This window comes from Monodelphis domestica, chromosome 4 (assembly GCF_027887165.1).
Source record: "Monodelphis domestica isolate mMonDom1 chromosome 4, mMonDom1.pri, whole genome shotgun sequence".
Lineage (NCBI taxonomy): Eukaryota > Metazoa > Chordata > Mammalia > Didelphimorphia > Didelphidae > Monodelphis > Monodelphis domestica.
In genome coordinates, this window is record NC_077230.1 from 421,646,318 (window position 1) to 421,673,141 (window position 26,824).

The window sequence follows — 26,824 nt, forward strand, 5'->3', positions numbered from 1 at the left end:
AGAGAGATGATGAGGAAAGATCTGGGCCAGGCCCCCGGAGGGCTTCTGTCTGCCTGAGATCCGAAGGTGGCCATTGGGGGGAGAGGATATTGACCTTATATTGGATCAGGTGGAGGAAGGAGGGTTCCTGGGTTCTTTTCCCTAACTCCTCTGAGTGTGTGTGTACAAGCAGGCTGACTCCTCTTCCTCTTCCCAAGGGCATACACCAAAACTCAGGTTTAGCTCTCAGGGCCAGAAAGATCATCTCGATGGAAATAAGGAGGTCCAGCTTGGATCTCTCTTTTTCTTTTCCTTCCTTCCTTCCTTCCTTCCTTCCTTCCTTCCTTCCTTCCTTCCTTCCTTCCTTCCTTCCTTCCTTCCTCTCTTCCTTTCTCTCTTTTCTTCCTTCCTTCCTTTCTCTCTTTCCTTCCTTCCTTCCTTCCTTCCTTCCTTCCTTCCTTCCTTCCTTCCTTCCTTCCTTCCTTCCTTTCTTTCTTTCTTTCTTTTCTTTCTTTCTTTCTTTCTTTCTTTCTTTCTTTCTTTCTTTCTTTCTTTCTTTCTTTCTTTCTTTCTTTCTTCTTCTTTCTTTCTTTCTTTCTTTCTTCTTTCTTTCTTCTTTCTTTCTTTTCCTTACCTTCTCTCTTAGAATCAATACTGTGTGTTGGTTACAAAACAAAAGAGTCCTAAGGGCTAGGCAATGGGGGGCAAGTGACTTTCCCAGACCATAAAGCTGGGAAGTGTCTGAGGTCATATTTGAACCCAGGACCTCCTATCTCCAGGCCTGGCTCTCAATCCAGTGAGCCACCCAGTTCCCCCTGGATCTCTCTGTTTCAATGACTTCAAGAGTCACTTCCTTTCTCTGGTTTCAGGTTCCCTTGGACTAGAGGTCTAAGATCTTTTCTAGCTCCCAAACCCTAGTTTCTCAGAGGTTCTAAGATGCTTGGAGATGTTCCATGGTGGACAATCACCTCTAACAGCAATTCTTAGAACATTCTTGGATATTGTTCAAACATTCAGTGTTTGTAAGGCTCTACGATTCTCGTCCTCCGAGCTTAAGGCACAGAACCTTGAGGGCTTGAGGTTCTAAGGTTCCATCGGTTCAAAAATTTTATGACTTTGAAGTGTTTATGCTTCTGATTGTTGACAGTTCTGAAATTTCAGGGTTCGCCAGTCAAGTGCCTAAAGGAACCTTAGAGTTTATTCTTCATTTTAATCTTCATGGATTCATTTTACAGAGGGGGAATGACTTGACAGTGCAGTTACCCAAAGTTACACAAATATTTAGTGGCAAAATAGTGATTTGAACCCAGGTCCTCTGACTCCCTAAGGAGCCCTCTTTCCACTGCATCATGATCAGATTCTGAGATTGCCAAATTTGGAGTCTGTGCAGAGAGATTCCAACGTGCTAATGTTCTAAGAGACTTATACCCCCTTTCATCACCTCTTGACCATGAGGAGTCTTGGAAGAGAAGCCTATTCCTGATGAGGGGGTGCTCATTGGGCCATAAGGCCCTGGAGACCCTTAAAGAGAGCTGCTCACCATGCTGGCCATCAGCAGTCAAGAGAGAGCTCTACTTGGGAAGTGAAGCCTCTCTTAGTATCCAGACTACCCCCCTGATAGGAGATAACTCATCCAGCAGGGAACAGACAGGAACAGACACAGAGAAGCAACAACCCCTTGGGGCAAGAAACAGTTTCAAGGAGAGAAAGCCCTGGCAGCAGAGAAGAGAGCACACAGTGGTCTCAAGGGAGAAGGATTCATTCTGGCTAATTCCAGTGTAGGAGCCCAGTGGAGCAACCTGCCCCTCAGAGATGCCATTCCCAATGGGTATTGCCTCACATGTACCTCCCTTCCTGCCCAATATACACTAAATCTGTGGCAACTCTTCACATAGATGTTGTGTGTCTTTGTAGGGTAACTCCCAGGTTTATGGGGAGACCATCACCACTCTTCTTCCTCTTCCTCAAAGTAAATTTCTTTGCTATCAATTACATGTGTCTACTGTTGACTTTAGAGAATGCTAAATAGTCTTGTGAGGTGCCCCATGAGGGTACCTCAAAATCTGGGACTATCAGCAGTCTTCTGAGAGGCTCTGAGTGCAAGTACAAGCTGGGGGAATCGTCCAGAAGAGGGGCTAAAATAAAGATCTGACGTTCTAAGGTGATACAGTTTTTAAGCCAAGATTTCCAAGTTTAGGGTTCTGAGTTTCTGTCGTTCTGAGGTTCTAAGGTTCTATGAGTAGACTGTATAATGCCTCGATGTTCTAGGGTTCTAAGATTTCGAGACATCGAGGTGACAGATTCGCAGGTCTCACGAGCTATTAGACCGTTCTGGTGTTCGAAGACAGCGTGTTAGAAATGGAAAGGACTTAAGTGGCGGAATTCGAAGGCAGGTTTCGCTCAGGCCTTGACAAAGACTGCCACGAGTCACGGCTTTTCCAAACCTGTTTCCCAAGGGAGCAGGAAGGGAGATCAGCCTAAGGTGTTTGGAAGTAAGTGGACCAAGGTGCAAGGACCAGGAGGAGAGCTGGAGTCTGGTCTAAAGGGTCTAGGGAGGGGGTGGAGCTAAAAGAGCCGAAGGGAAGGAGGGTTCTGGAGGCAGCTGTGGGGGTGGGGCAGGAACCTAGAACACAGGGTGTGTCCTGGGGCGGGGCTAAGATTTGGGGGTTGGAGCGAAGTAGGAAAAGCAAGGAGGGCTGCGGGGGCGGGGTTCCCCGAGGAGGGGGAGGGGGAAGGTGTTAGGGATCCGGGCAGCCCCTGGCTCTAAGCATCCCTGGCTCTGCTGTAGCCCCATTGGCCGGAGAGCAGCCAATCAGCAGGCTGAGGTGGGGAGAGCCCGGGGTCTGAGGTAGTGTGGGGCACCGATCCAGTCTCCGCAGCCCAACGCCCGTAGTTTCAGGAGGAGGGGGTGGAGAACGACACCGGGAAGGGGGGGGGGGGGAATCTGGTTGCTATGGCGACGGGAGGCCGGGCCCGGGCTGGGATCGCAGCGATGTCTGAGCGAGAGCGGGAGCCGGGCCCGGCCTGCCCCCCCAGCCTGTACGACACCGCCTCTCTGCTTCGCTTCTGCCACGGTCAGTCCCCGGCTCGGGGTCCCAGCTCCATCCCTTCTTTGCCCCCTCCTTGTCACCCTCCCGCCCATGGGACTGGGGGAAGCGAGCCTGGGGGGGGGGAAACTGAGGCAATAAATGGGGGTGGGTGTGTGTAAGGGAGATGAAAGACAGGGCAAAGCTCCATTTCATTTTCTTTTCCTTTCCTTTCCTACCACTCCTTGCCTTGGGCTGGCGGGCACAGTGGTGGTGGTGAGCCTGGCGATAAACTGAGGCAACAAAGGGGGTTCCTCGAGGTTGAGAGACTGAGGACAACAGGGGAGAGGGCAGGGCTGTCGTTGCTACATCCCTTCTCCCCTTTCACCCTTCCCCACTGGCAAGGACACAAAGGTGGCGGTGGTGGGGAGGGAATTTGGGGAGAAACTGAGGCCAAGAAGGGAAAGATCTGGGGAAGAGAAGAGGGAGCCAAGCACTGGGAGCTGAAGGGGAAGAAAGGACTGAGAGGTGAGGGAGTCCAGAGGAAGAGTTTGCTGAGGGAGAGGAAAGGGGCTGCAGGGAACAGGAGGAGGCAAAGACAGGGGACACTAGAAGGACGAAAGCAGGGGACTCGGGAAAACTGAGGCAACAGAGGGGTTGTGGAGAGTAAAGGGAGGCCAAGGACCTAGGAAGAGCAGGGCATAGGATGGGCTGGAAGAGGTTATGGATGTGGGATCTGGGGAAACTGAGGCAATCAGGGTAATGGGTGAAAAGAGCAGGGTAGAACTGAGAAATGTTAGGGGAATGGGGCAGAGGGCCAGGGGGATGTGGAACCTGGGGAGAGAGGGATTTAGCTCCATCCCCTACCTTCCTTTCCTTTCCCTGCCAGAATGAACATGGTGGTACAGGAGATGGGGTCACTAAAGAAACAAGAAAGGTGGGGACTGAGAGCTATAGGAAAGGAACTGGACCATGGAGGACTGGAAAGGACAGAGGGATCCAAAGAGAGCCCAAGGGACACAGAAGGGGGAAGAGCAGGGGAGATGAAGGTCTGGAGAGGAGTGACTGAGGAACCTGAGAGATGATTGAAGGGGAATAGAAAACTGGACTAGTGGATGAGAGGAATCTGAAGGATGGAGTGGTGCAGGTGACTTGCAGTTGAGGGAGACAAAGGCCTGGTGAATGGGACTGAGGGAGGGACTGGAGACTTGAAGTACAAGTGGGATGTAGGGGTTATGGGGTAGCAGGATGAGGCAAAGATGAGGGGGTCAGTCACAGGGAAGGTAGGAGGAGGCTGAGGGCCAAGGCTTGGGATGGGAAAGACTAGTGTTGGAGCAGTGGTCTAAGAACCCCTGGAGAAGGCAGGAAGATGGAAGAGAGGACAGGAGAGCAGGATCACAACACTAGGGAAACTGAGGCAACCAAGGGCATGTGAGACCTCTGATCAGGAGAGAGAGGAAAGAGAGAAACTACCATAGGAAGGTGAAAGAGGCTCGGTAGGTTGAGGAGAGAGAGAGAGAGAGAGAGAGAGAGAGAGAGAGAGAGAGAGAGAGAGAGGCAAGAGGACAGAGATAGAAGCCTGAAAGAGATTTGGGTAACCCGGATGGGAGGGAGGCAGACAGATAAAGAAGAGGGGGAAGAAAGCCAGCAAAGGGGTAGGGGGAAATGGGTAAAGGACTTCAGCTAGAAATGCCTGGGGCTAAATGAGAGCGATGCCAAGGAGAAAACTAACTGTGGGGGGAGACTGCCAGATTCCTGTGCAGGGAAGGCCCAGCCTGGAGGAAAGGATGCCCACCCCCTTGCCCAGGCGACACCCCGGGCCCATGCCTCCAGATGTTTCAGGGGCGGGGCCCTCTTGGGGAAAAGAGAAGGGATCCCCAGGGAAAGCTCTCCAGCTCTGGGGCTTCTCCTCCCCATATAACACCTCCACTCCTCTCCCGAGCACTCGGGGATTCCTCAGAGTAGCCTGAGAGGTGCCAGCTACTCCTCCTGAGAGATTAAGAGGGTGAGGGTGGGGTGGGGGTGGGGGCTGACGATGGGCTGGAAGGAGCAAAGCCGGAGGACCGCGGTGCCCGGCTCCGTCCTCCCGGCGGGGCGAGGTAGGTGCCAGCGAGGCAGACCCCACACCCCTCCCCTGCCTGGCCCTTCTCATGGAATGAATACCCTTCGAACCAGAATCTTGGGAAGATGGAACCCGGGCAGCTTAGAAATAAGAGGATGGCGGACTCTGTATGGAGCCGCCCCCTTCTCGGTCTCCACCTCCCCACCTAGAGGGACCCTCCTGTCCCTCTGCTAAGGGACGCTTTCCGGTCCCCATCTCGTCTGGCCGCTGCAGGCTGCTGGCTCCGGGCCAAGGGAGGGGAGTGGGGGCGGGGTAGCAGGGGAGGTTCGGGCAGGAGATTGGGCAGCGGGCAGAGGGAGGGGGCGGGGCCGGAGGCACTGCGGAGTCCAGACCTAGCGGGAGGAGCTAGCGGACCTCGGGATGGCAGGTGCCCCCCCAAACCCCTTACCAACTCGGAAGACTGGGAGCAGGGAACTCCTGGGTCTCTGGGAAATGGGGGAAAGGGGAGAAGGTCCTCAGCCCCTCCCACTCCTGGAAGGGCTGGGAGAGGTGGTCGATGAGATAGGTGGGGTTCGGGCTGGCACAGGGGCGGAGCGGAGGAAATATCTTCGGGGGGAGGAGAAAATGAGACCTGGAAGAGGTTTCTGACTAGGAAAACCGGGGAAGGGGTTGCCGAGGGCCCTAGACCCTGCGCCTCTCTACCTCTTCCCCGTGGGCGCCGCTCTGCCGGCACTCCCATCGTTTGCCGCCAGGGGTCGCCGCTGCGCTTCCTTAACCCAATCCTGTCAACTAGCCCTGGGGAGGGAGCACATGTGGGCATCAGAAGCAAGGGTAGAGAGAACTTAGAACCCGAGGCTCTCGGCGTTCTAAAGCTTGGAATGGCAGCGTCAGAAGGTCCCTTAGACACAACCTGCTTCAAACCGCCCTCTCATTGCCCAGAAAGGGAAACCGAGGCCAAGAGTGGGATCTGACTTGCCCAAGGGTCCTCGGGGCTGACCACAGAGGCTCTAAGTGAAAGCATCCCATAGCTGAGGATGAGGAAGAGAGAGCATTCCGTGTCTCCTCTCCACTCCCTTCTCTGAGCTCATTTTGCCTTCATGATCCCACTCCACACCACAGACTCTGAAGTTTGAGGACCTGGGTTCAAATCCAGGATCCAAAACGAGGCACTTAAAAGCCCTGGGCCTCAGTTTCCTCTTCTGTAAAGGGATGGGGTGGGACCAGATGACCTCATCTGTTCCCCCACGCAGGAAACGAAGGGGGCAGAGCAGGGATTGTTCTCCCATTTGGCCTGGGGTGGGAACAGGAGCCAGATTCTCCCCTCCAACTTTCCTTCTATTCCTTAGATGACAGCCTGTCCGGGAGCGGCATGGAGGTGGATGACCGGGTGTCGGCACTGGAGCAGCGGCTGCAGCTGCAGGAGGACGAGCTGGCTGTGCTGAAGGCGGCGCTGGCGGATGCCCTGCGCCGGCTCCGAGTGTGCGAGGAGCAGGGGACAGCGATTCGTGCACGGGGTACCCCCAAAGGGCGAGCCCCGCTGCGCCTGGGCCCCGCAGCCACAGGTATGGGGCCCAAGGCATGGTCCTTCCCCATCTTCTGAGGATGCTGGGAGGCTCCTTGGAATTCTAGAACCCTAGACACTGGCCACCCAAAATCGGAGACCCAGAGAAACTAGAACTTTGGGGATCTTAGTCACAGAGCCCAGAACTGGCACTAGAGTGACCCTTTTTGTCTTTTCAGGCCAAATGATGTCAACAAGCACTTAGTAAGCACCTACTGTGTACCAGCCACTAAGTTAAGCCCTCCCCCATCCAGCCTTTCATTTAAGAAAAATCAGCGAATGGAGCCAGTCTGAGAACGTATTCAGCCCCCACTTCTACCCCCTGTAGATCCTGCCTCTTATTTCCCTGGTCTAGGTTTTCCTAATGAGGAAACCCTTTCAGAAATGCAGAATGCCCCTGCCCTGCAATTTAGGGTCTCATATGGGGGCATCTCTGTGGCTCAGTGGATAGAACACCAAGTCTGAAGTCAGGAGGACCCGGGTTCAAATTTGACCTCAGACACTTCCTAGCCGAATGACCCTGGACAAGTCACTTAACCCCAATTGCCTAGTCCTTGCTAATCTGCCTTGGAATTGGGATGGGTTTTAAGACAGAAACCAAGGGCTTAAAACAACAACAACAACAGTGGTCTAAGTTGGAAGTATATCAGCCAATAAGAATTTATTTCACATTCCTAGTAGGTGCCAAGCACTCTGTTAAGGCTGGGAGAACTGAAGGGGTAACTTGACCAGGGCCACATAGCCCGTACTTGTCAAGGTAGAACTTGAACTCGAGTCCTAATATATGCAATATTATATCAAAACAGTTCATATTTATAAAGCAGTCTAGTTTTAAGGTTTACAGAACACTGGGCATACCTGATTCCTATTTGATCCTTACAACTCCAGGAGGCAGGTGCCATTGGTGTAGATGATGGACCAGAGATTTGGACAGGGACACACAGCTAAGAAGTGTCTAAGATGGGATCTGAACCCAGGTCCATACTGATACCAAGCCCGGGATGCTGCTATGGTCTCTCCATCTCTGCAAGGAAGGGAGGAAGGGAAGGGAGAACTCGGTTCTTCTCTGGGTTCAAGCTTGGACATTCAAATCAATCTGTCAGTACTTTAAAACTGTGCTAGAAGCTAGATGGAAAATAGCTCCTGCCCTCGAGAAGCTTACATTCTCCGAGAGACGTGCACATATACAGATCTAGCCAAGGTACACACGAAGTAGCTACAAAGCAACAGTTGGGCAGGCACTCTTCCCTTCCTGCTGCAGCTGGAGAAGGGAAAAGCACACTGGAAAAGGTCTTCTGCCCAAGGTAGAGTTTATTATGCAGAGAAGGAAACCATGAATTCAAGACGTGATGGTGAAAAGGGACAGCATTTCAGGCATGGGGCACAAATGGTTAAGAGGCATGGAAAAGCAGCTAGGTGGCTTGCTGAATAGAGAACAGGTCTAGAGGCAGGAGGTCCTGGGTTCAAATCTGTCCTCAGACACTTCCCAGCTGTGTGACCCTGGATAAGTCACTTGACCCCCATTGCCTAGCCCTGATCACTCTTCTGCCTTGGAGCCAAAAACACAGTATTGATTCTAAGATGGAAGAGAAGATTTTTTTTTAAGGCACGGAAATGGGATATAATTGTCTTTTAAATAGAATTTAGGTTTAAAATTTTTTTTCTGTTTACATTGTTGGAGACACTGTTCAGTTTCTCTGATTCTACTTATAATGAAATTTGCATCAGTTCATACAAATCTTCCCATGTTTCTTTGACTTCCTCAGATTCATTTTTAGGTATATAATTTTTTTAAGAACCCTTACCTTTCATCTTAGAATCAATACTGTGCATTGTTCTAAGGCAGAAGAGCAGAAAGGGCTAGGCAATGGGGGTTAAATGACTTGCCAAGGGTCACACAGCTAGAAGTGTCTGAGGTAAGATTTGAACCCAGGACCTTCTACTTCTAGACCTGCTCTCTATTCACCAAGCCTCCTTCTAGGCCTGGCTCTCAATCCACTGAGTCACCCAGCTGCCCCCATAATCTTTTTTTTTTTTAAACCCTTACCTTCTGTCTTGGAGTCAATACTGTGTATTGGTTCCAAGGCAGAAGAGCTGTAAGGGCTAGCAAATAGGGGTCAAGTGACTTGCCCAGGGTCACACAGCTGGGAAGTCTGAGGCCAGATTTTAACCCAGGACCTCCTGTCTCTAGGTCTGGCTCTCAATCCACTGAGCCACCCAGCTGCCCCCCATAATCTTTTAAAAAAATTAGATAATAAATGATAGCTAGGCATTTAGAGAGGTAGAGCTATAGATGGATAAGTAGGTAGATACAAGGTAGAAGATAGAGAGTTGGAGGATAGATAAATTATTGCTGTTCAGTCATTTCCAGACTTTTCATGACCCCATCTGGGGTTTTCTTGGCAAAGCTACTGACATAGTCTGCCTTTTCCTCCTCCAGTTCATTTTAAAGATGAGGAAACTAAGGCAAAAAAAGAGACTTGCCCAGGGTCACACAGCTAGTAAGTGTCTGAGGCTGGATTTGAACTCAGTAAGAGTTTCCTGACTCCAGGCTTGGCACTCCATCCACTGTGCCACCTAGCTGCACCAGCCATAGAATCTTCTTAATAATTTCAGTTTCTTTAGGACATTAAGATTTATAAAACACTTTCCTAAATAAAACTTCTGTAAAACAGGGATGGCAAGGGTTATTGTTGTTTTACAGAAAGGGAAACTGAGTCTCGGAGAGGGGAAGAGACTTCTCCAGGGTAACTTGGCTTATGAAGTATCTGAGCCCAGGTTCCTGATTCCCTATTTAGAAACAGAACTATGCAATATTGACGTTATCCCCAAACTCTTAACATCCAATCCTAAAGCATCTGAACTGTTAGGGCCAAAATGAAAAGCAGAACAGAATAGGGCTGTTGAGGGCCAGGGGAAGGGCTCCCACAGAGTCAATGGGCCAGGCTTACCTAGGGAGCCAGCTAGGCATACAGAAAAGAGGGCTTGCCCTTAAGAGTGAGGCTTGGACTCAAATCTCTAACAGCTCAGTCAATCTGGACCTACCACTTCATTTCTAGGGCCTCAGGCTCCCCATCTGTAAAATGGGAGAGGATTGGCCCAGCTGATCTCAAGTCCCTTTTTCTCCTCTCCCCAGTGTGCCAGCTCCTGAAGGGCTTCCCCTCCCGGCCCTCGGTGAATGGCCTGACGACTCCTCGCCGCCCTGGGGGCTATGCCACCTCCCCCTCCTCTCCCAAGAAGGAAGCGACCTCGGGGAGAAGGTAAGCTTTGAGGCTGGGAGACTCTAGGATTCTGAGTCTGCGCAGGAGTAGTAGAAAAAGAAGGGGGAATTGTGGGGAGGCGAGCCCTGGCTTTTTCTATCTGTGTGACCTTGGTCCAGTCCACCTTTTCCAGGCCCTCGCTTGATTTCCTCATCTCTAAAATCAGGGGGCTGGTCTAGATGGTCTCGGCCGTTCCTCCTGCCTCGAGATCTGGGGTCCTAAGGCTGGGAAGGGGCGAGGGGAGAGGAGGAAGAGGAAGGGAAGGAGCGGCGGGAGGAGGGGCGAGGCGCCCTGGAGAAAGTTAGGAGGCGAGGAGCAAGGAGAGACAGGGGAAGACAAGGGCAAGACGTGGTGAGAAGGGGGTCGATGGAGAGGGGGAGGAGGCATTCCAGCCCGTCGTCCCAGGCCCTAGCCCTGCTCTTTTGGTTCCCAGCCACAGCGGGCGGCGCTGCCCTTCCCCTGATCGCCTCTCCTCGGTCCGCCGAGATGAGCGCAGCCGTACGACCTCCTCCAGCAGCAACTGCAGCGCCAAGAAGGACGGGTAGGGGCGGAGCCGTGTCTGGGGCGGGGCTAGCGCCGAGGGGGCGGGGCAGGGGAGAAGCAGAGTTGGGGAGGGGAGCGAGCGAAAGACCGAGAGACCCGGTAAAACTGGGATCTATGCAATCTGGGCTCTGAGTGGGGTAAATCAAAGGAGCGCCCGCCCACATTACAATTACAGACCTGGAGAGTAGAAGAAGCAGGCTTGATTCTCTTCCTCGAGGAAGGGGCCATTGCCCTAATGGCGATCGATGCCAGTGCACGAGCGCTGCTAGAAACGTTTTATCGATTCCTGAAGCAAGCCCCTCCCTGGCCGACGGCCCATTGTCTGGGTCCGAATCTAGGCGCGAAAGTCTACCCAATCAGAAACCAGCAAGAGCAGGCGCTCAGCCGGAGCGCCCACCCGGGAGGGGAAAGGTTTTGGAGAGGTAGCCTCGTCCTGGCTCTTAAAGGTCTGAGGAGAAAAGGAGGTAGGATGGCCTCATGGTTTTCGTCCTGGGAGTGAGATCAGAGGCCTGGCCTCCCCACTCACTGGGCCTGTGGCAATAGCGAAATGCCCTTGAGGTCTCGTTCTGTAACCCTAAGCAGCCTTTCCATTCCCTAATGGGGTCTAGGATGGATGTCCACCCTGAAGAGTACAAATTCTTTTTATTCCTCATAGAACCCTAGAACTTTTCTTCTTCTTTTTTAAATCCGTACCTTCTGTCTTAAGAGTCAATACTGAGTTTTAGTTCCAAGGCAGAACATCCCTGAGCGTTGGGCAATGGGGGGTAAAGTGACTTGCCCAGGGTCATACAGCTAGGCTGTGTCTGAGACCTCCCATCTCTAGGCCTGCTACTCCATCCACTGAGCCACCTAGCTGTCCCCTCTTTTTTTCTTAAACCCTTATCTTCTGAGTATTAGTTCTAAAACTGAAGAGGGACAAGGGCTAAACAATCCTGGTCAAGTGACTTGCCCAGGGTCATACTGCTAGGAAGTGCCTGAGGCCAGATTTGAACCCAGGTTCTCCCTATTCCAGGCCTGGAGCTCTATCTTCTGTACTCCCTACCTGCCCCAGAAGCCCAGAATTTCAATCAACTCCTAAAATGTCTGTCTCTCCCTGGCCCATCCTTTCCAGGCCCTGCCCCTGCCAGGCTCCTCACACATTCCTCCAGGTCTTGCTTTTCCTCCCATCACACTATTATTCTGTATTCTTTATCTGTGTACATATCATATCCTGGCATCTTGGACAAAGAAAGATGTGAGTTCAATCCTGCTGCTATTAGCCACTGGATATGTGACCTTGGGCAAGTCACTTGCCATTCCTCAGCTTTCCCCAGGTGAGGCTGAGAACAAAATGGATGGCTAAATCCACCTGCATCAGTGGAGAGAGTATCCACACCGGGAAGCCCTGCTCCATCCCCGTTTGTCCTCCTGGCTGTCTTCCCCCAGAGGCTGCCCTCATCTGCTACTGTAGCAGCTCTTCTCAGTATATACTTTGTATTTCCTGACAAGTGAACTGTGGTTTCCTGGGATACAGTTAACCGAGGCCGAGGACAGTCTTTATCTTTGTAACCCGGCGCCAAGCGGGTGGCACATAGTAGGCACTTCGGTGGAGCGGGGATTACAGACTGGAAAGGCCCTTGTGGCCTTTCTAGTCCATCCAGTCGGCCTCCGCGGCCAGGGGCCCAGAGAGAGGAGGCAGCGTGCCCAAGGTCACGCTGGCAATTAGCAACCGGAAAGGAATTTGAACCCAGGGCCTCCGGCAGATTCCTAGACCCCCCCCCCCCAAATCTCAAGGACGCAGAGACTCCTTAGAATCCCAGGGAGGCTTCTGGGAGAGTGCAAGCCCGGGGGAGGGGCGGGGTGTCTGTCGGAGGCAGCCGAGGGAGTGCTGGGGCCGGGGCGGGGTGGAGCCCGGACCTCCCAGGGCAGGAAGCTGAGCTCGGGTTCCCGGCCCCGCCCTGCCCCCCGCCTCCCTCTCGGAGAGCTGGTCCCGCCGCCGCTGCAGCCCCTGCCGCCCCTGCCGCCCCTGCCGCCGCCGCCATGAGCAGCTTCGGACCTGGGTGAGAGCCTTCCCTTCCCGGTGCCCCCAGCTTCGGGAGGGCGCCTTCGGGCTCTCCCTCCCCCCGGATCCCCTTCCCAGCACACTCCGATGAGGGGGAGGGGGTACTCCTCCGTGCCAGGGTCCGGCGCTCCTGCGTCCAGAGGGGAGGACCAGGGAGCAGGGGCCACTGGACTCCCCTGCCACCCCCAGGCCTCAGCATTTTCCGCTCCTGCGCACCACGCCCCCTTGCAAACCTGCCCTGACCAAACTTTGGAGAGCACGCGCTTTGGCACCTGACGGTCCTCCCCTCTCCCAGCCTCAGTGTCCCCCTGTGTACAAGAGTGTAGACCAGACTCTCTGCAAAGGCCCCACTAGCCAGGGTCCCTAGCAGGCAGGAGGGTCTCAGTGGGCCCTGCTCCAGGCTTCGGAGATACTCTGTGGGGACAAGATGCCGGACAGCGCCCGGGATTCCCCGGGGCTCTGACTCCAAGGCACCATTAACATTTGGGAGACGGGGAGGTGGGAACCCGACCTCTGGAAGGCCGCCGCCACTGCAGCCGAGGGGAAGCTGCCCCCAGACCGCAGTCTGATGGCTCTTTTCCCTCCCCAACAGCAAGACCAAAGAAGTTATCTTCAGCCTGGGTGAGTGGGAATTGGGGGAGCCTGGGGGGAGGGGCGGACTTGGGGCTGGCAAGAAAGAGGCCAGGCCTCAAGCCCTTGACTGCTCCGGCAGAGGAAGGAGCCGTGAAGATGTTTCTCCGGGGTCGTCCGGTGCCCATGATGATCCCCGACTCCCTGGCGCCCACTTACAGCCTGGATGCCCGAGCGGAGCTACCTGGGAGAAGATTCAAGCTGGACTGGGTGTATCCTTTCCAGAGGCGCCTCTAGAGGGCGACAGAGGACAGCTAAAGGATCTCCCCTCTTCTTCCCATACCCGATTTCATGGGGTCTCCCTGCAGGCCTGTTCTGATAACAGTAGTGTGCTCTTGCTTTAGTTAATGGAGGGTAAGTGACTCCCCCATATTTATACAGTCATTGACAGGGTCAGAATTCGAACTCAGCTCTCCCCTGACTCTTACTTCAGTGCCTGTGTCTTTATTGTGATAGAGCCAGTGAGTATGAGCAGAGATTCAAACCCAGGTCTTCAGAGTCTTAGTCTGACTGTGGTTCCCCACACAAAATAGCCTGAAGGAGAAAGCCCTGAGAGTCAGGAGATCCTGGTTTGAACCTTAGTTCTCTCCCTTCTCCTTGCTGGAACTCAGTTTCCCCTTCAGTCAAAAAAGGTGGCTGATCCTGTGGGCTCCAGATTGGTGGCACTGACTGAGTCCTGAAGCACAGAATGGGGTAAGGAGTAGCAGAAGAGAGTCCTAGGGGCTGTCTGGGAGGGCTCCTGGGAGGAGGTGAGATGGCCCCTGAGCCTCAAAGGCTGGGAGGCTATGGAGATGGAGGAGAAGGGAGGGGAGGGGAGTACCCAAGGGATTCTTTATTGGCTCAGAAAATCCAGGAAGATTTTTCAGAGGTGGCTTTGACTTGGGTTCTCTGAAGGGGCCTGGGCCTGGGGGAGATTTAGATATGCAGAGGAGTTGGACAGTCCCTGAGGACTTCCTGGCAGAGGTGATTTTGATGGGGCCTTGGATAACTTAGGGGGTTTAGGGAACTGGTGGGAGGAGAGCTGGTGCACACTGGAGCTCCTTTTCCCCCGAGGCAATGTGGGAAGGTTTCCAAAGGAGTCTAGCTCCAGCTGGGCCTTCCAGGATATAAGGGAGGAAAGAGTCCTTGACTACCGGGCCCAGCTATGGCTACCGGGGCCGGGACTGCCGGGCCAACCTCTACCTGCTGCCCACCGGGGAGATCGTGTACTTTGTGGCCTCCGTGGGTGTCCTTTACAGCATGGAGGAGCAAAGGCAGCGCCACTACCTGGGCCACACGGATGACATCAAGTGGTGCGGAGGGACCCCAGGCATTCCCCTAGCCCCCCACACTCCCCTCTCCTCCTGCCCCGGACACAGTGGCATCACCTGGAAAGGACCCGCTCCCAGAGGAGGAGGGGGTGGGGCTGGGGGCCAGGAATGCAGCCTGGGAAACCTCAGAATCCTGGCCCTGCTGCAATCTGGGACAAATGAAAGGCTTCCTCTTTATGAGCCTCAGTTTCCCTTTGTCTATAAAATGGGCAAGAGACCTAGGACTCTCCAAGCCCCCAGAGAGTTCAGTTTCTACCCTTGGCAAGCAGAGAGGGGGGAGGAGGAGGTCCCCAGATCAAGGGACCCCAGTGACCCGGGTCCCCCTTCCCTCCCTTTCCCAGCCTGGCAGTTCACCCTGACATGGTCACTATCGCCACAGGACAAGTGGCTGGGACCACCAAAGAGGGCAAGGTATAAAGACCCTGGATGGACCTGGAATATTGGGGGGGAGGGGAATGCTGTTAGCCGCTGGAGGCCACAGAACCCCTCAGAAGGTCTGAAAGTGAGAGGCCAGCTAGACAGCTCAGGACTTAGAGTGCTGGACCTGGGGTCAGGAAGTCCTGGGTTCAAACGTGGCCTCATACTTCCTAACTGTGTGACCCTGGGCAAGTCATTTAACGCCAATTGCCTACTCTTCTGCATTGGAACTGATGCTTGGTATTGATTCTAAAGAGAAAGTAAGGGTTTAAAAAAATAAGAAAAAAGGAAAGAAAGAGAAGAAGGGAGGGAGGAAGACAGAGGGAGAAAGAGAGAGAGGAGGGGAAGGAAAGGAGGGACGGAGAATGAGAGGAGAGGAGGGGAAGAAAGGGAGAGGGGAGGGAGGGAGGAAGATAGAAAGGAAGAGAGGAGAAGGAGGGAGAGAGAAGAGGGGAAGGAAAGGAAAAAGGGAGAGGAAGGGAGGGAGAGAGAAAGGAAGGAAGGAAGGAAGGAAGGAAGGAAGGAAGGAAGGAAGGAAGGAAGGAAGGAAGGAAGGGAGAGAAACTGGATTCTGAGGGAATTGGCATCCTGAGTCTAGTGGAAGAAAAGATGAGTCACCAGGGCTCTGAAAGGCCCCATTCATTCTACTGCTGTCTGTCTTTCCCGGCAGCCACTGCCTCCCCACGTGAGGGTCTGGGACTCAGTCTCCCTCTCTACTCTGCACGTGCTGGGCCTGGGTGCTTTTGACCGAGCCGTCTGTTGTGTGGGCTTCTCCAAATCGGTACGTTCCACTTCCTTCCCACAAGCCCTCTGGCCTTGGCTAGACGGGCGTGCCACGGAATGGCATTTCTTTTCACCTCTCCACCCATTTGTGCCTTCCTTTATGTTTCTGGCCCCATCTTCTGCCAGTGAACGCCCCTGGGTCTAGGTTTAAAAGGAGCAGCCTCCGCTGACTGGTCTTTCTTCCCCTCAGAATGGAGGGAACCTCCTGTGTGCTGTGGATGAATCCAATGACCATGTGCTGTCTGTGTGGGACTGGGCCAAAGAGCAAAAAGTGACTGAAGTCAAGGTGAGAAGATCCTGCCTCCGCTTGCCTAACTTCTCCCCACACCAGAGACTCTCCCCCATTCCGTGGAAGGGCTCGAATGCCAAGCCCCCTCTGACCACTCCCAGCCTCCTAGGAGCACAGACTGTCGGAGTTAGGAGAGACCTTGGAGTCTGACATCCCTCCCTGGTTCTCATTTTACAAAAAAGTCAAACCAAGCTCCCAGCTGGGTGGTGCAGTGGATAGAACCCCAGGCTGGAGTGAGGAAGATTCATCTTCCTGAATTCAAATATGGCTTCAGACACTTACTTAGCTGTGTGACCCTGGGCAAGTCACTTAACCCCGTTTGCCTCAGTTTCCTCAAGTATAAAATGAGCTGGAGAAGGAAATGGCAAACCACTCCTGTATCTTTGCCAGGAAAACCCTCAAAAGGGTCAGGAAGACTCTGGCATGAAGGAATAACAGCAACGAAACCAAGTCCCAGAGGAGAGAAAGGACTAGCCCTAGTTTACCCAGCAAGTCAGTGAAATCAGAAGCTTGATCTCTTATCTCCCCACCCATGGGTTGTTTCTTCAACAATGGAGATGCCATAGGACTGCTCTCCCTCCCCACAACCTATGTGGGACCAAGGGGTTAAATCCCCCCCCCCCAAAGTCTCCCTCCTCTATCCTGTAAGATCACAAAGAGGAAACAGGTGCAGAAAAGAGCACTGTAACCAGAGAAAGATATGGAAAGCAGAGAGAATTCTCCTCCCTGGCTCCAGAGGCCAGGCTTTAGCCAAAACTATGTGTGTGGACTCTTTGATTCCGATGCTGCATCAAGTTTAGTTCCCATAGAAAAAGAGATAAATTAGGAACTGCTCCTAGCTTGGGAAGCAGTAGCCTAAATCCTGTTGATAGAATAACATGGTGGATTGAAGCTACATTGTTATAAACCTGACAGTGTGAGAGTCTCTCCTCCCTTGGCACTACCCCACCCCTCAGTCCCGATCCTGGGATCCCCAAGATTGCAACAACAACCCTTGCCCAGAAGCTCCCTCTAGTGGACTAGAAAATAGGAACCCTCAGCTCAAATTGTTGGAGATGGAAAAATCTTTAGAAACCATCTGTTCCAACCAGTTCATTTTATAGGTGGGGAAACTGAGGCACAGAAAAGCAAAGCCACTTTTCCTATGTCATGTAACTGACAACTCAATCTGATATCTTCCAACTCCCAGGCTGGGACTTTTTCCACTAGACCATGGCTTGCCCTGTGATCTTGAGAGACACTTAACTTTTCTGGGTCTCAGTTTCCCCATCTGTAAAATGAGCAAGTGGCATTCAGTGATCTCTAAGGGCACTTGTGGCTCTGACTTTCTTAGCAACACACGGATGTGTCTTGTTCCCTCTCCTCCCTACAGTGTTCCAATGAGGCTGTCCTGGTAGCCACCTTCCATCCTACTGAGCCCAACCTAATCATCACCTGTGGGAAGTCCCACATCTATTTCTGGACCCTTGAAGGGGGGAACCTGAGCAAGAGGCAAGGGATCTTTGAGGTGAGAATAGCCCTTCTGACTCTGGGGGACTTTAGGAGGCGGGTGCTGGTGGGGGAGAAGAGAGAAAGATGCCAAGCCCAGGATGGAGCCAGAAAGACACTTAGCAGCCACAAAGAAAGAGGGTGAGGCACACATAGACACAGACAGGGAGCCCCAGCCCGAAGGACCAACAGAGACAGCAGGCAGATCCTTACATGGGAACAAAGACTGGAGGAGGGATGTAACACACACACACACACGGATCCAGACACCCAGATGGATTCAGAGGCAGAGACGGGAAAAAGACACGGAAGATGGGGAGAAGCTGAAAGCAGAAGCCTGAGTGCTCAAGAGACGCACCGAGGCAGATGGGGAAAGCGGGCAGCCTTGGGGATCTCCTGGCCTCTCCACAATCCTCATCAATAAGCAGAGGCACGTAATTAGAAGGAACTCCAAGGCAGAGATCAACAGAGCCCCAAAGGATCATTGAGGCAGAGAGAAAGTCAGAGATGGCAGCAGAGAAGGGAGACCAAGAAGAAAGAGGGAGGCAAAAAATGATGATGGAGAGGCAGACGACTTATAGACAGGTGGCTTAAGAGTGTGTTGCAGGGTGGAGCAGCTACGTGACTCAGTGGCTAGAGAGCCAGACCTGGAGACTTCTAGACCATGGTTTGACCTGTGATCTTGGGAGACACGTTCTCTAGGTCTCAAATCTGGGAGGTCCTGGGTTCAAATTTCATCTCAGACATGTCCTAGCTGTATGATCCTGGGCAAGTCACTTATCCTCCATTGCCTAGCCCTCACCGATCTTCTGCCTTGGAACCAATACACAGAATTGGTTTTAAGACAAGTTGAGGGTTTTAAGAAAATGTGCTGCAAGGCAGAAGGTCCATCCCCATGAGGTTTCTTCCTGTTCCCCATGATTCCATCTGTCTCACTCTTTTCCCCTAGAAACATGAGAAGCCCAAGTATGTGCTGAGTTTGGCCTTCACAGAGGGAGGCGACGTGGTCACTGGAGATTCCAGTGGGAACATCTATATCTGGGGAAAAGGTCAGAGACACCCCTTCTTGGGGGCCCCCCTTCTCTCCCTCAACAAGGAAGCCTCCCCGTCTAGCTTCAGGCAAAAGACACGAAAGGAGACTGAGGCACAGTGAATGCAAAAGACAGGACTTGGGAATGTAGGACACTTGTATTACCCCATGTCCTGGGGGGAGTATCTTCCCCTCTCTTGGCCTCAGTTTCTCTCTCTGTACAATGGAAGGGAGGACGGGCACTCTGGTTTCATCTGTACGAAGCTGTCAGTGAAGTGAGGGGTGATCAGGGGAAGAGGGATGAGAGGAGACCAGCTAGGATGGAGAATGGGGGCACATTGTGGGAGAGGGCAGAGCGGGCACATGCCTTCTGGTCTCCCTTGCAGGAGGGACACGCATCAGCCACGCGGTGCCTGGGGCCCACGAGGGCGGTGTCTTCGGCCTGTGCGTCCTGCGGGACGGGACGCTGGTGTCTGGGGGCGGCCGGGACCGGCGAGTGGTGCTCTGGGGCCGGGACTACAGCCAACTGCAGGAGGTTGAGGTAAGAGGTGGGAGGCTGGGAGCTAGGTGCCCCCCCCAAAACCCTGCCCAGCCCCAGCCTTGAGAGGCTGACTTTTGGGTGAAAGAGAAGTGGATGGCTTTGAGGCCGTAGGACCTGGCTTCGAATCTTGCCTCTGCTTCCCGCTTTCAGGCTAACCTTGGAGAATCCTCTCTGGGCCTCAGTTTCCAGCTCTGTAAGACCATCTCTAAAGAGCCCTTTCCAGCTGGAAAGTGCCTTTTGGGCAGATCTCACTTGGCCCAGGGAGGTCAAGAGGAAATCCAGACAGAAATGTTAGCTGGACCTCACAGATCCCTGGCCTTGCCAGGCCTCTTCCGGCATGCCTTCTGGGCCAAGTCCATTTTAATCAAAGATCCGATTGAGTGTGTGTTTAAAATCCCCTTACCTTCCATCTTGGAATCAATACTAAGTATCAGTTCCAAGGCAGAAGAGCAGTAAGGACTAGGCAATTCGGGTAAAATGACTAACCTAGGGTCACACAGCTAGGAAGTGTCTGAGGCTAGATTTGAACCCCGTACCTCCCATCACTAGGCTTGACTTTCAATCCAATGAGCCACCTAGCTGGTCCTGTATTTTTTGTTTAAATAGGTTGGGGTCTCTGCCATTTGGTTTTCTAGCTGTGGGCATGCCTCCTTTGATTCCTAACACCACCTTCTAGCCCTCCCCACTCTGGTCCCCAACACCACCGCCTACCCTGACCAGCCTTGGCCCTTGGCCCTCTAGTTTCCCAGCTGTCTTGACTCCAGCTGATACTGGTCAACAACTGTCTCAACATGGGCCTTGCCCACCCCTTCCTTCCCTCCTTCCTTCCTTCCTTCCTTCCTTCCTTCCTTCCTTCCTTCCTTCCTTCCTTCCTTCCTTCCTTCCTTCCTTCCTTCCTTCCTTCCTTCCTTCCTTTTTTCCTTCCTTCCTTCCTTCCTTCCTTCCTTCCTTCCTTCCTTCCTTCCTTCCTTCCATCCTTCCTTCTCTCCTTCCTTCCCTCCTTCCTTCTCTCCTTTCATCCTTCCTTCCCTCCTTCTTTCTCTCCTTCCTTCTCTCCTTCCTTCCCTCCTTCCTTCCCTCCTTCCTTCCCTCCTTCCTTCTCTCCTTCCTTCTCTCCTTCCTTCCCTCCTTCCTTCTCTCCTTCCTTCCCTCCTTCCTTCTCTCCTTCCTTCCCTCCTTCCTTCTCTCCTTCCTTCCCTCCTTCCTTCCCTCCTTCCTTCCCTCCTTCCATCCTTCCTTCCCTCCTTCCTTCTCTCCTTCCTTCCCTCCTTCCTTCTCTCCTTCCCTCCTTCCTTCTCTCCTTCCCTCCTTCCTTCTTTCCTTCCTTCATTCCTTCCTTCCTCCTTTATCTCCTCCATAACTCCCCACTTACAGTCTTCTCTAATCCTTGGTTTGCTCATCAGTAAAATGGGCATCACGATGGCTGCATAGTGCATCATAAGACATGGAAAATACTTTGAAAATGCGGAGGCCCTTGGAAAATGAGAATAGATAATAACAGGTTCTTCTTTGGGTTCTACCTCCTGGCCTAGCAGGTCTGTGGAAAGAACAATGGATTTTAGTCAGGCCCTGGCTTCAAATCCAGGCTCTGCCATGACCTTGGCCAAGTCATTTGCTTTCTTTGGGCCTCCATTTCCTCCGATGGGCAATGAGAGGGCTGGATTTGATGGCCTCAGAGGTCTGCCTCAGCTCTAGTTCCTGATCTACCTGATTGGATGCCTCCCCTTGGTCCGGCCCCGCACGGAGGGCTTGGGAGATCTGGGTCCCCTGGTCAAGGCCAGGGCCCGGGAGGTCTGGGAGTCCCGGCCCTAACGCTGCCCCTATCCTTCCCTTGGTCCCCCATGTGTGTGCCTGTGTGTCCCTGCTGGTCAGTCCACTCCCCTCCCCTGCCGCCTCCCCAGGTCCCTGAGGCCCTTGGGCCAGTGCGCACAGTGGCTGAAGGCCGGGGAGATGAGCTGTTTGTGGGCACGACCCGCAACTCCATCCTTCGAGGCTCCATCCACACGGGCTTCTCTGCCTTGGTCCAGGTGAGCGCCCTCCCTCCTGCCCCCGTCTAACCGGTATGTGTCGCACCCCCTCTTTGCCTGGGTCCGAGCCCCTCCGGCCCCCTTGGCTCTGTGGCCAAGTGTCTTCACTCGAGGCCCCAGCTTCCACCTCTCTGCAGTGAGTCCTCTGCCTTGCCTCAGCCTCATTGGCCTCAATTTAACCCACTGAAAGAGCTCTGACTCTGGGCTCAGGGCCTGGGTTCAAATTCTCCCTTCACCAATGGGAGCTAGGAAAGGTGACTTCGCTTTTCTGGGCCTCCCTTTGTCTTCAGAGTGGAAGAGGCCCTTCCTATAGAGAGCAGAGATCTGCAGACTAGAACCTCTGCTATTCCAGGCCTGAGGTGGCCACAGGGTGGCAGTACTGACCTGCGGAAACCGAGGCTCTCCTGGTGTCTAGAGTAATCTCTCAGGGCTTTGTCTCTGCCCCAAGCTTACCCAGAACTGGGAGGGACTTTTGGGCATGGAATGGCAGAGCTGGAAATGGCCTTAGAACAGAGGGTGTTAGAGCTCTGAGGGAGCTTAGAACATGGAATGTCAGAGCTGGAGAGGAACAGGAAGTATCAGCTGAGAACAGAGAATGTCAAGGTGAGAAGTAGACCTAGAATGTAGAGTTTTAGAGCTCTGAGGGAGCTTAGAACATGGAATGTCAGAGCTGGAGAGGAACAGAGAGTATCAGCTGAGAACAGAGAATGTCAAGGTGAGAAATAGACTTAGAATGTGGAGTTTTAGAGCTCTGAGGGAGCTTAGAACATGGAATGTCAGAGCTGGAGAGGAACAGGGAGTATCAGCTGAGAACAGAGAATGTCAAGGTGAGAAGTAGACCTAGAATGTAGAGTTTTAGAGCTCTGAGGGAGCTTAGAACATGGAATGTCAGAGTTGGAGAGGAACAGGGACAGAGAATGTCAAGGTGAGAAGTAGACTTAGAACGTGGAGTTTTAGAACTCCGAGGGAGCTTAGAACATGGGATGACCTTAGAACATGCAATGTCCTGACTGAGAGGAGCCTTACACCAAACAATGTGAGAGTTGGAAGTAGTCTTAGAACACAGAGTATGTTCTAAGTTCTGGGGGAGCTTAGAACACAGAATGACCTCAGAATGTGCAATGTCACTCTTTCTGTGGCTCGTGGTCAGCAAGGAGGGCTCTCCCATCTATGACTGTCTTTGTTCTGTGACCGTCCCCCATTCTTCTCCCCCACACCCTCCCTAGGGCCACACTGAGGAGCTGTGGGGTCTGGCTGCCCACCCTAGCCGGGGCCAGTTCATCACGTGTGGCCAGGACAAGCAGGTACACTTATGGAGTGCAGATTCACACCAACCCATATGGAGCAAGATCATAGAGGTGAGTCAGAGGAAGACCCTAGCCCAAGTCACTCCTTTTGTACTAAACCCTCACCATTGTTTCTAAGGCAGAAGGGCAGGCAGTTGAGGGGTAAGTGACTTGCCCAGGGTCACCCAGCTAGAACGTGTCTGAAGCTGGGTCTCTATCCGCAATGCTACCTAGCTGCCCCCCTCAATTTACTCTTGATGCTCTCCCCAGAGCATGGCCCTCCCTCCTCATTCTTGAGTCCAGGAAGTCCCCCTTGACTTGGCTGCCCAAGCCCTTCCCTGTCCTTCTGGTGATCCTACCTCTTCCAGGAAGCCCTCCCAGTCTTCACGAGCTTTGAGAGCTTTCCCTCCCTTCTAAGTTGCTGCCAGCTCTTCCGGTCTGGCTCTTTTCTCTCTTTTCTCCAGGAAGCCCTCCCTGATTGGTCCAGCTCCAAAGATTTTCTGTCCCCACTCTGTGCATTAGCTCAAGCTAGTATGATTCTTCTCCCCTGGCCCTGAGCCCACAGAACAGGGAACTCTAGAGCCTTCTTACCTAGTGGTGGATGGGAAGGTCAGGAAGGGCTTTCTGGGCAAGGCGATGGGATACTGCATCTGCCCCGAGAAGGATGGGGAGGCCTGGAGAGCCGAGGTGGCTCTTGGAAGGGGATGGCGCTGGAGAGGGATCCCGGGCCCTGGGGGGGCACCCACTGCCGCCTCTTCTCTCCTGGCCTCCAGGACCCTGCCCGTTCGGCCGGCTTCCACCCCAGTGGTTCCGTCCTGGCTGTGGGTACAGTCACTGGCAGGTAGGGCCCACGTCTGGGGGGAAGGTGGGCTCCCTTGGGTGAAATCCTCCTCTTTCACAGCGGCCCTTTGGTCTCTGCCCCCAAGTAGCCCCTCGACCCTCATGGCTCCCCCATAGCTCTGTTCCAGCACCTAAGTGGGTCACCTCTCTGGACCGGAGCCTCACCCAAATAACACCTTCCTCTCCTCTGGTGCTTCATGGTCTCCAGAGCCTTTCCCGGTAACCATCCCGGGAGGCAATTATTAGCCCCATTGACAGCTGGGGAAACTGAGGCTCAGAGTCCTTCCCTCCCTCCTGAGAAGGGGGCCGGGGGAGCCTTCTGGCCTGGGGAATACCCCGGCATCCTGGCTCAGCCCAGTCTGCTCCCCCCCAGGTGGCTCCTCCTGGACACCGAGTCCCATGACCTCGTGGCCATCCACACAGACGGTAATGAGCAGATCTCCGTGGTGAGCTTCTCCCCAGGTAGGAGATGGGCAGAAGAGAAGGGGGGGGGGCTGGGGGGGGGAGTGCTCGGTCGTAAGGGCCGCCTCTTCCTGTTCCTGCCAGACGGGGCGTTCCTGGCGGTGGGCTCCCATGACAACCTGGTGTACGTGTACAGTGTGAGCGAGGGTGGCCGCAAAGTCAGCCGCCTGGGGAAGTGCTCGGTGAGTGTGTGAGACCCTGCATGACCTTCCCAAGATGGCGGCCTCGTAGGATGCAAACCACGTTGGCTAACTGTTGGCTCTTACCACGCTCGTGGCCCTCCAGGATTATTCGCCATTGCCCTTATCCCTCTTGCTAACATTTAACCGAGGATGAAGCCTGGTATAGGTTAGAGAACTGGACTTGGGTGTCAGGGAGACCCGAGTTCAAATCTTGCCTGAATATGCACGTCACTGAGCCCCTCTGAGTGAGCCTCAGTTTTCTTTTTTTTCTTTCTGTGACTGTGAGTACATGGGCTTAGGACACTACCAGCCAGAAAAATCTCTCCATCAGTGCTGACAGATACCTGTTCTGGCTTTGAAAAAGTCAGTGACTAGAGGGGGGGTCGACCAGTTCCTTCTCCAGCTCATTTTGCAGATGAGGAAACAGAGGCCAGTAGGGTGAAGTGACTTGTCCAGGGTCACCCAGCCAGGAAGTGCCTGAGGCTGGATTTGAACTCGGGAAGATGAGTCTTCCGTACTTCCACGGCCCCGTGGTTACAGCCATTCTCACCCTCCTCCTTGCCCCCGTTGCTCTCTTCCAGGGTCACTCCAGCTTTATAACACATCTGGATTGGGCAGAGGACAGTTCCTGCTTTGTCACCAACTCGGGGGACTATGAAATCCTCTACTGTGAGTGGAAGAGCCTGGGGGGCGGCTGGGGGAATGTGGGGCATTCTGGGAAGAAGACGCGGATCTCCAGCCCTCCGAGTGGCCCTTTTCACGGCCGCCCTCTTTTCCTTTAATGGCCGGGTCTGAGCGGGGCAGCGGGCATCCTGCCAGTTCCTTGGGCTCCTCACTGCCCGGGGCAGTGCTCTGTGGGGTTTGGTTTGGTTCTATAGTTTTATTTTTTAAACCCCAACCTTCTGCCCTAGTATCAGGTCTAAGGCAGACGGGGGAACGTGACTCGTCCAGGGTCACACAGCTAGGAAACGGGCAGCCTTCTCTAACCTGGACTGCCTCGTCGGCCGGGGACTTGGCCTCGGGTTCCGCATTCCAGTCCAGGAAGGAGAGTTTCTAGGGGCTCTCCCACTCTTAAGTCCCGTTTTCTCAGGAGGCCGGTTAAAACCCTTCCCTCTGGCCTTCAGGGGATCCGGCCACTTGTAAGCAAATCACCAGCGCAGACACGGTGAGGAATGTGGAGTGGGCCACGGCCACCTGCGTCCTGGGATTCGGAGTGTTTGGTGAGCGAGGGGGCTCGCCCTCTGGGTCCTGGTGAAAGCCTCCCCTTCGGGGGGGGCCTGGGGGAGCCCCCTCCCCTCTGGGCCCCCAGCACTCACCCCGGGACCCTCTGCTCGCCCCCAGGGATCTGGTCCGAGGGAGCCGACGGCACCGACATCAACGCCGTGGCGCGTTCCCACGATAAGGCGCTCCTGGCTTCGGCGGACGATTTCGGCAAAGTGCACCTGTTCGCCTATCCCTGCTCCCATCCCAGGGTGAGTGCCGGGGACGTGGGGGGCCGGAGGGAGGCCCGGCCGCCCTCTGACCTCCCCTTCTCCTCCTCCCTCCTCAGGCTCCAAGCCACAAGTACGGGGGCCACAGCAGCCACGTGACTAACGTGGCCTTCCTGTGGGACGACTCGGCTGCTCTTTCGGCGGGGGGCAAGGACACCAGCGTCCTGCAGTGGCGGCTGGTCTGAGCCCGGGGCCGGGACGTGCTGGGCCGGCGTGGGAGAGACATATAATATATAAACAGAATCTATATGTAGAGAGATTTATATATAATATATATATACACGGAAGAGAGTTCTAAGGGGGCGAGAGGGCCGAGCGCCGAGCAGACAGAGGTCTCTATATTTCTCCGGGGGGTCCGGGGGGGCGTGGGGGGACGGGGCTCACAGCTGCAGCGAGGACGACACGTTAGTTTAGGTTTTTTTAAGTTCATTCTTTTGTATCATTCAGAAATAAAGACACGTGCACTCGGAGGGCAAGAGCGTGGCTGCATCTCTGGGTCCCAGCATGCCTCTGTGCCTGACCTGGGGGGCAGCTTGGTGAGGGGCACCCTGTGTTTGCTGTTGCTCAGCCATTTCAGTCCTCTCTGATTCCTGGTGGGGACCCCATTTGGGGTTTTCTTGGCAGAGCTACTGGAGGGGTTCACCATCTCCTTCTCCAGAGCATCTGACAGATGAGGAAACCGAGGCAAAAGGGCAAAGTGACTCGCCCAGGGTGACACAGCTAGGAAGTATCTGGGGCTGGATTTGAACTGGCGTCTTCTCGACTTCAAGCTTTGGTGCTCCCCAGTGTGTGATGTGTGGCAATGCAGATCTCTGCTGGTGTCCCCCAGCCTTGCTCCTGCCTGAGGGAGGGAGCTCCTTTTGTCCTTGGGGTGCTCTTCCCTGCCCCTGCCAGTTGTCCCCTCCTCTGGCCCTGATATGCCTGCTTGAAGTCGGGGCCCCTTATCTCAGCAGCCCGGGACGTGGGTGCCCATGTAGGGGGTCAGGCTGGGCATCCAGGTGGAAGGATTGGCTGTGTGACCTCCCCCGAGATGCTCCCCAGCCCCAGCATGGCGCCTGGAATGAGGGTGTCTCTAGTGGCAGAGCAGAAAATGATGGAGCCATTTTAGAGAACTGAATTCCAGTTTAGTAAAGTTAATCAACATTTAAGTGCCTACCTGGGTGGCTCAGTAGACAGAGAGCCCGACCTGGAAACAGGAGGTCCTGGATTCAAATCCCTAGCTGGGGAGACCCTGGACAAGTCACTTAACCCCAATTGCCTAGCCCTTACTGCTCTCCTGCCTTGGAACTGATCCTTAGTGTGGTTCTAAAAAAAACCCCAAACATTCAAGTGCCTACTGTGTGCCAAGCACTGTGCCAAGCATCAGAGATCCACACAAAAGGTGAGACAGTCCTTGCCCTCCAAAGGGCAAGTGTGAGCAGTGTAGGCAGTCCCAGGGAGGTGAGCCTTCCCCAGGTGAAAGGGCCAGACTAGAGCCCAACTCTAATCTACATGGGGACTTTGTAAGCTTCAATCCAGCTATAACAGTCTGAAACTTCCCCATCCTGAGTGCCAGGAGGGAAACAAAGCCGGAGAGA

At 54.0% G+C, this 26,824-nt stretch overlaps 2 protein-coding genes across 9 annotated transcripts in view; one reads left to right on the forward strand and one right to left on the reverse strand.

Annotated features, from left to right (window-relative positions):
* GIPR (gastric inhibitory polypeptide receptor) overlaps positions 1 to 10,709 on the reverse strand; it is a 26,298-nt gene extending 15,589 nt beyond the window's left edge. For all 3 annotated transcript variants that reach the window (XM_007492137.3, XM_056796336.1, XM_056796335.1), the window contains exons 1-2: positions 10,609 to 10,709; positions 7,487 to 7,652 (exon numbers count right to left, since the gene is read on the reverse strand). The gene's annotated coding sequence lies outside the window, so the exon portion shown is untranslated. The remainder of the gene's footprint in view (positions 1 to 7,486; positions 7,653 to 10,608) is intronic.
* On the forward strand, positions 2,707 to 25,717 carry EML2 (EMAP like 2). 6 transcript variants are annotated; one of them, XM_056796329.1, is made up of 22 exons: positions 2,707 to 3,053; positions 6,414 to 6,629; positions 9,765 to 9,888; positions 10,322 to 10,429; positions 13,065 to 13,093; positions 13,185 to 13,314; positions 14,245 to 14,394; positions 14,754 to 14,823; positions 15,500 to 15,610; positions 15,803 to 15,898; positions 17,274 to 17,408; positions 18,339 to 18,438; positions 18,806 to 18,960; positions 20,862 to 20,987; positions 22,214 to 22,345; positions 23,047 to 23,114; positions 23,487 to 23,575; positions 23,660 to 23,757; positions 24,339 to 24,426; positions 24,882 to 24,977; positions 25,099 to 25,229; positions 25,307 to 25,717. In XM_056796329.1, the coding sequence occupies exons 1-22, from the start codon at positions 2,933 to 2,935 to the stop codon at positions 25,430 to 25,432; spliced, it is 2,499 nt and encodes an 832-aa protein (XP_056652307.1). In that variant the 5' UTR covers positions 2,707 to 2,932; the 3' UTR covers positions 25,433 to 25,717. The 6 variants fall into 6 exon arrangements, with proteins under 6 accessions (XP_056652307.1, XP_056652308.1, XP_056652309.1 ...); XM_056796331.1 differs by lacking the exon at positions 2,707 to 3,053 and adding an exon at positions 5,424 to 5,494; XM_056796330.1 differs by lacking the exon at positions 24,882 to 24,977 and having other exon boundaries at positions 2,812 to 3,053.
* Positions 25,718 to 26,824: the final 1,107 nt, after the last annotated feature.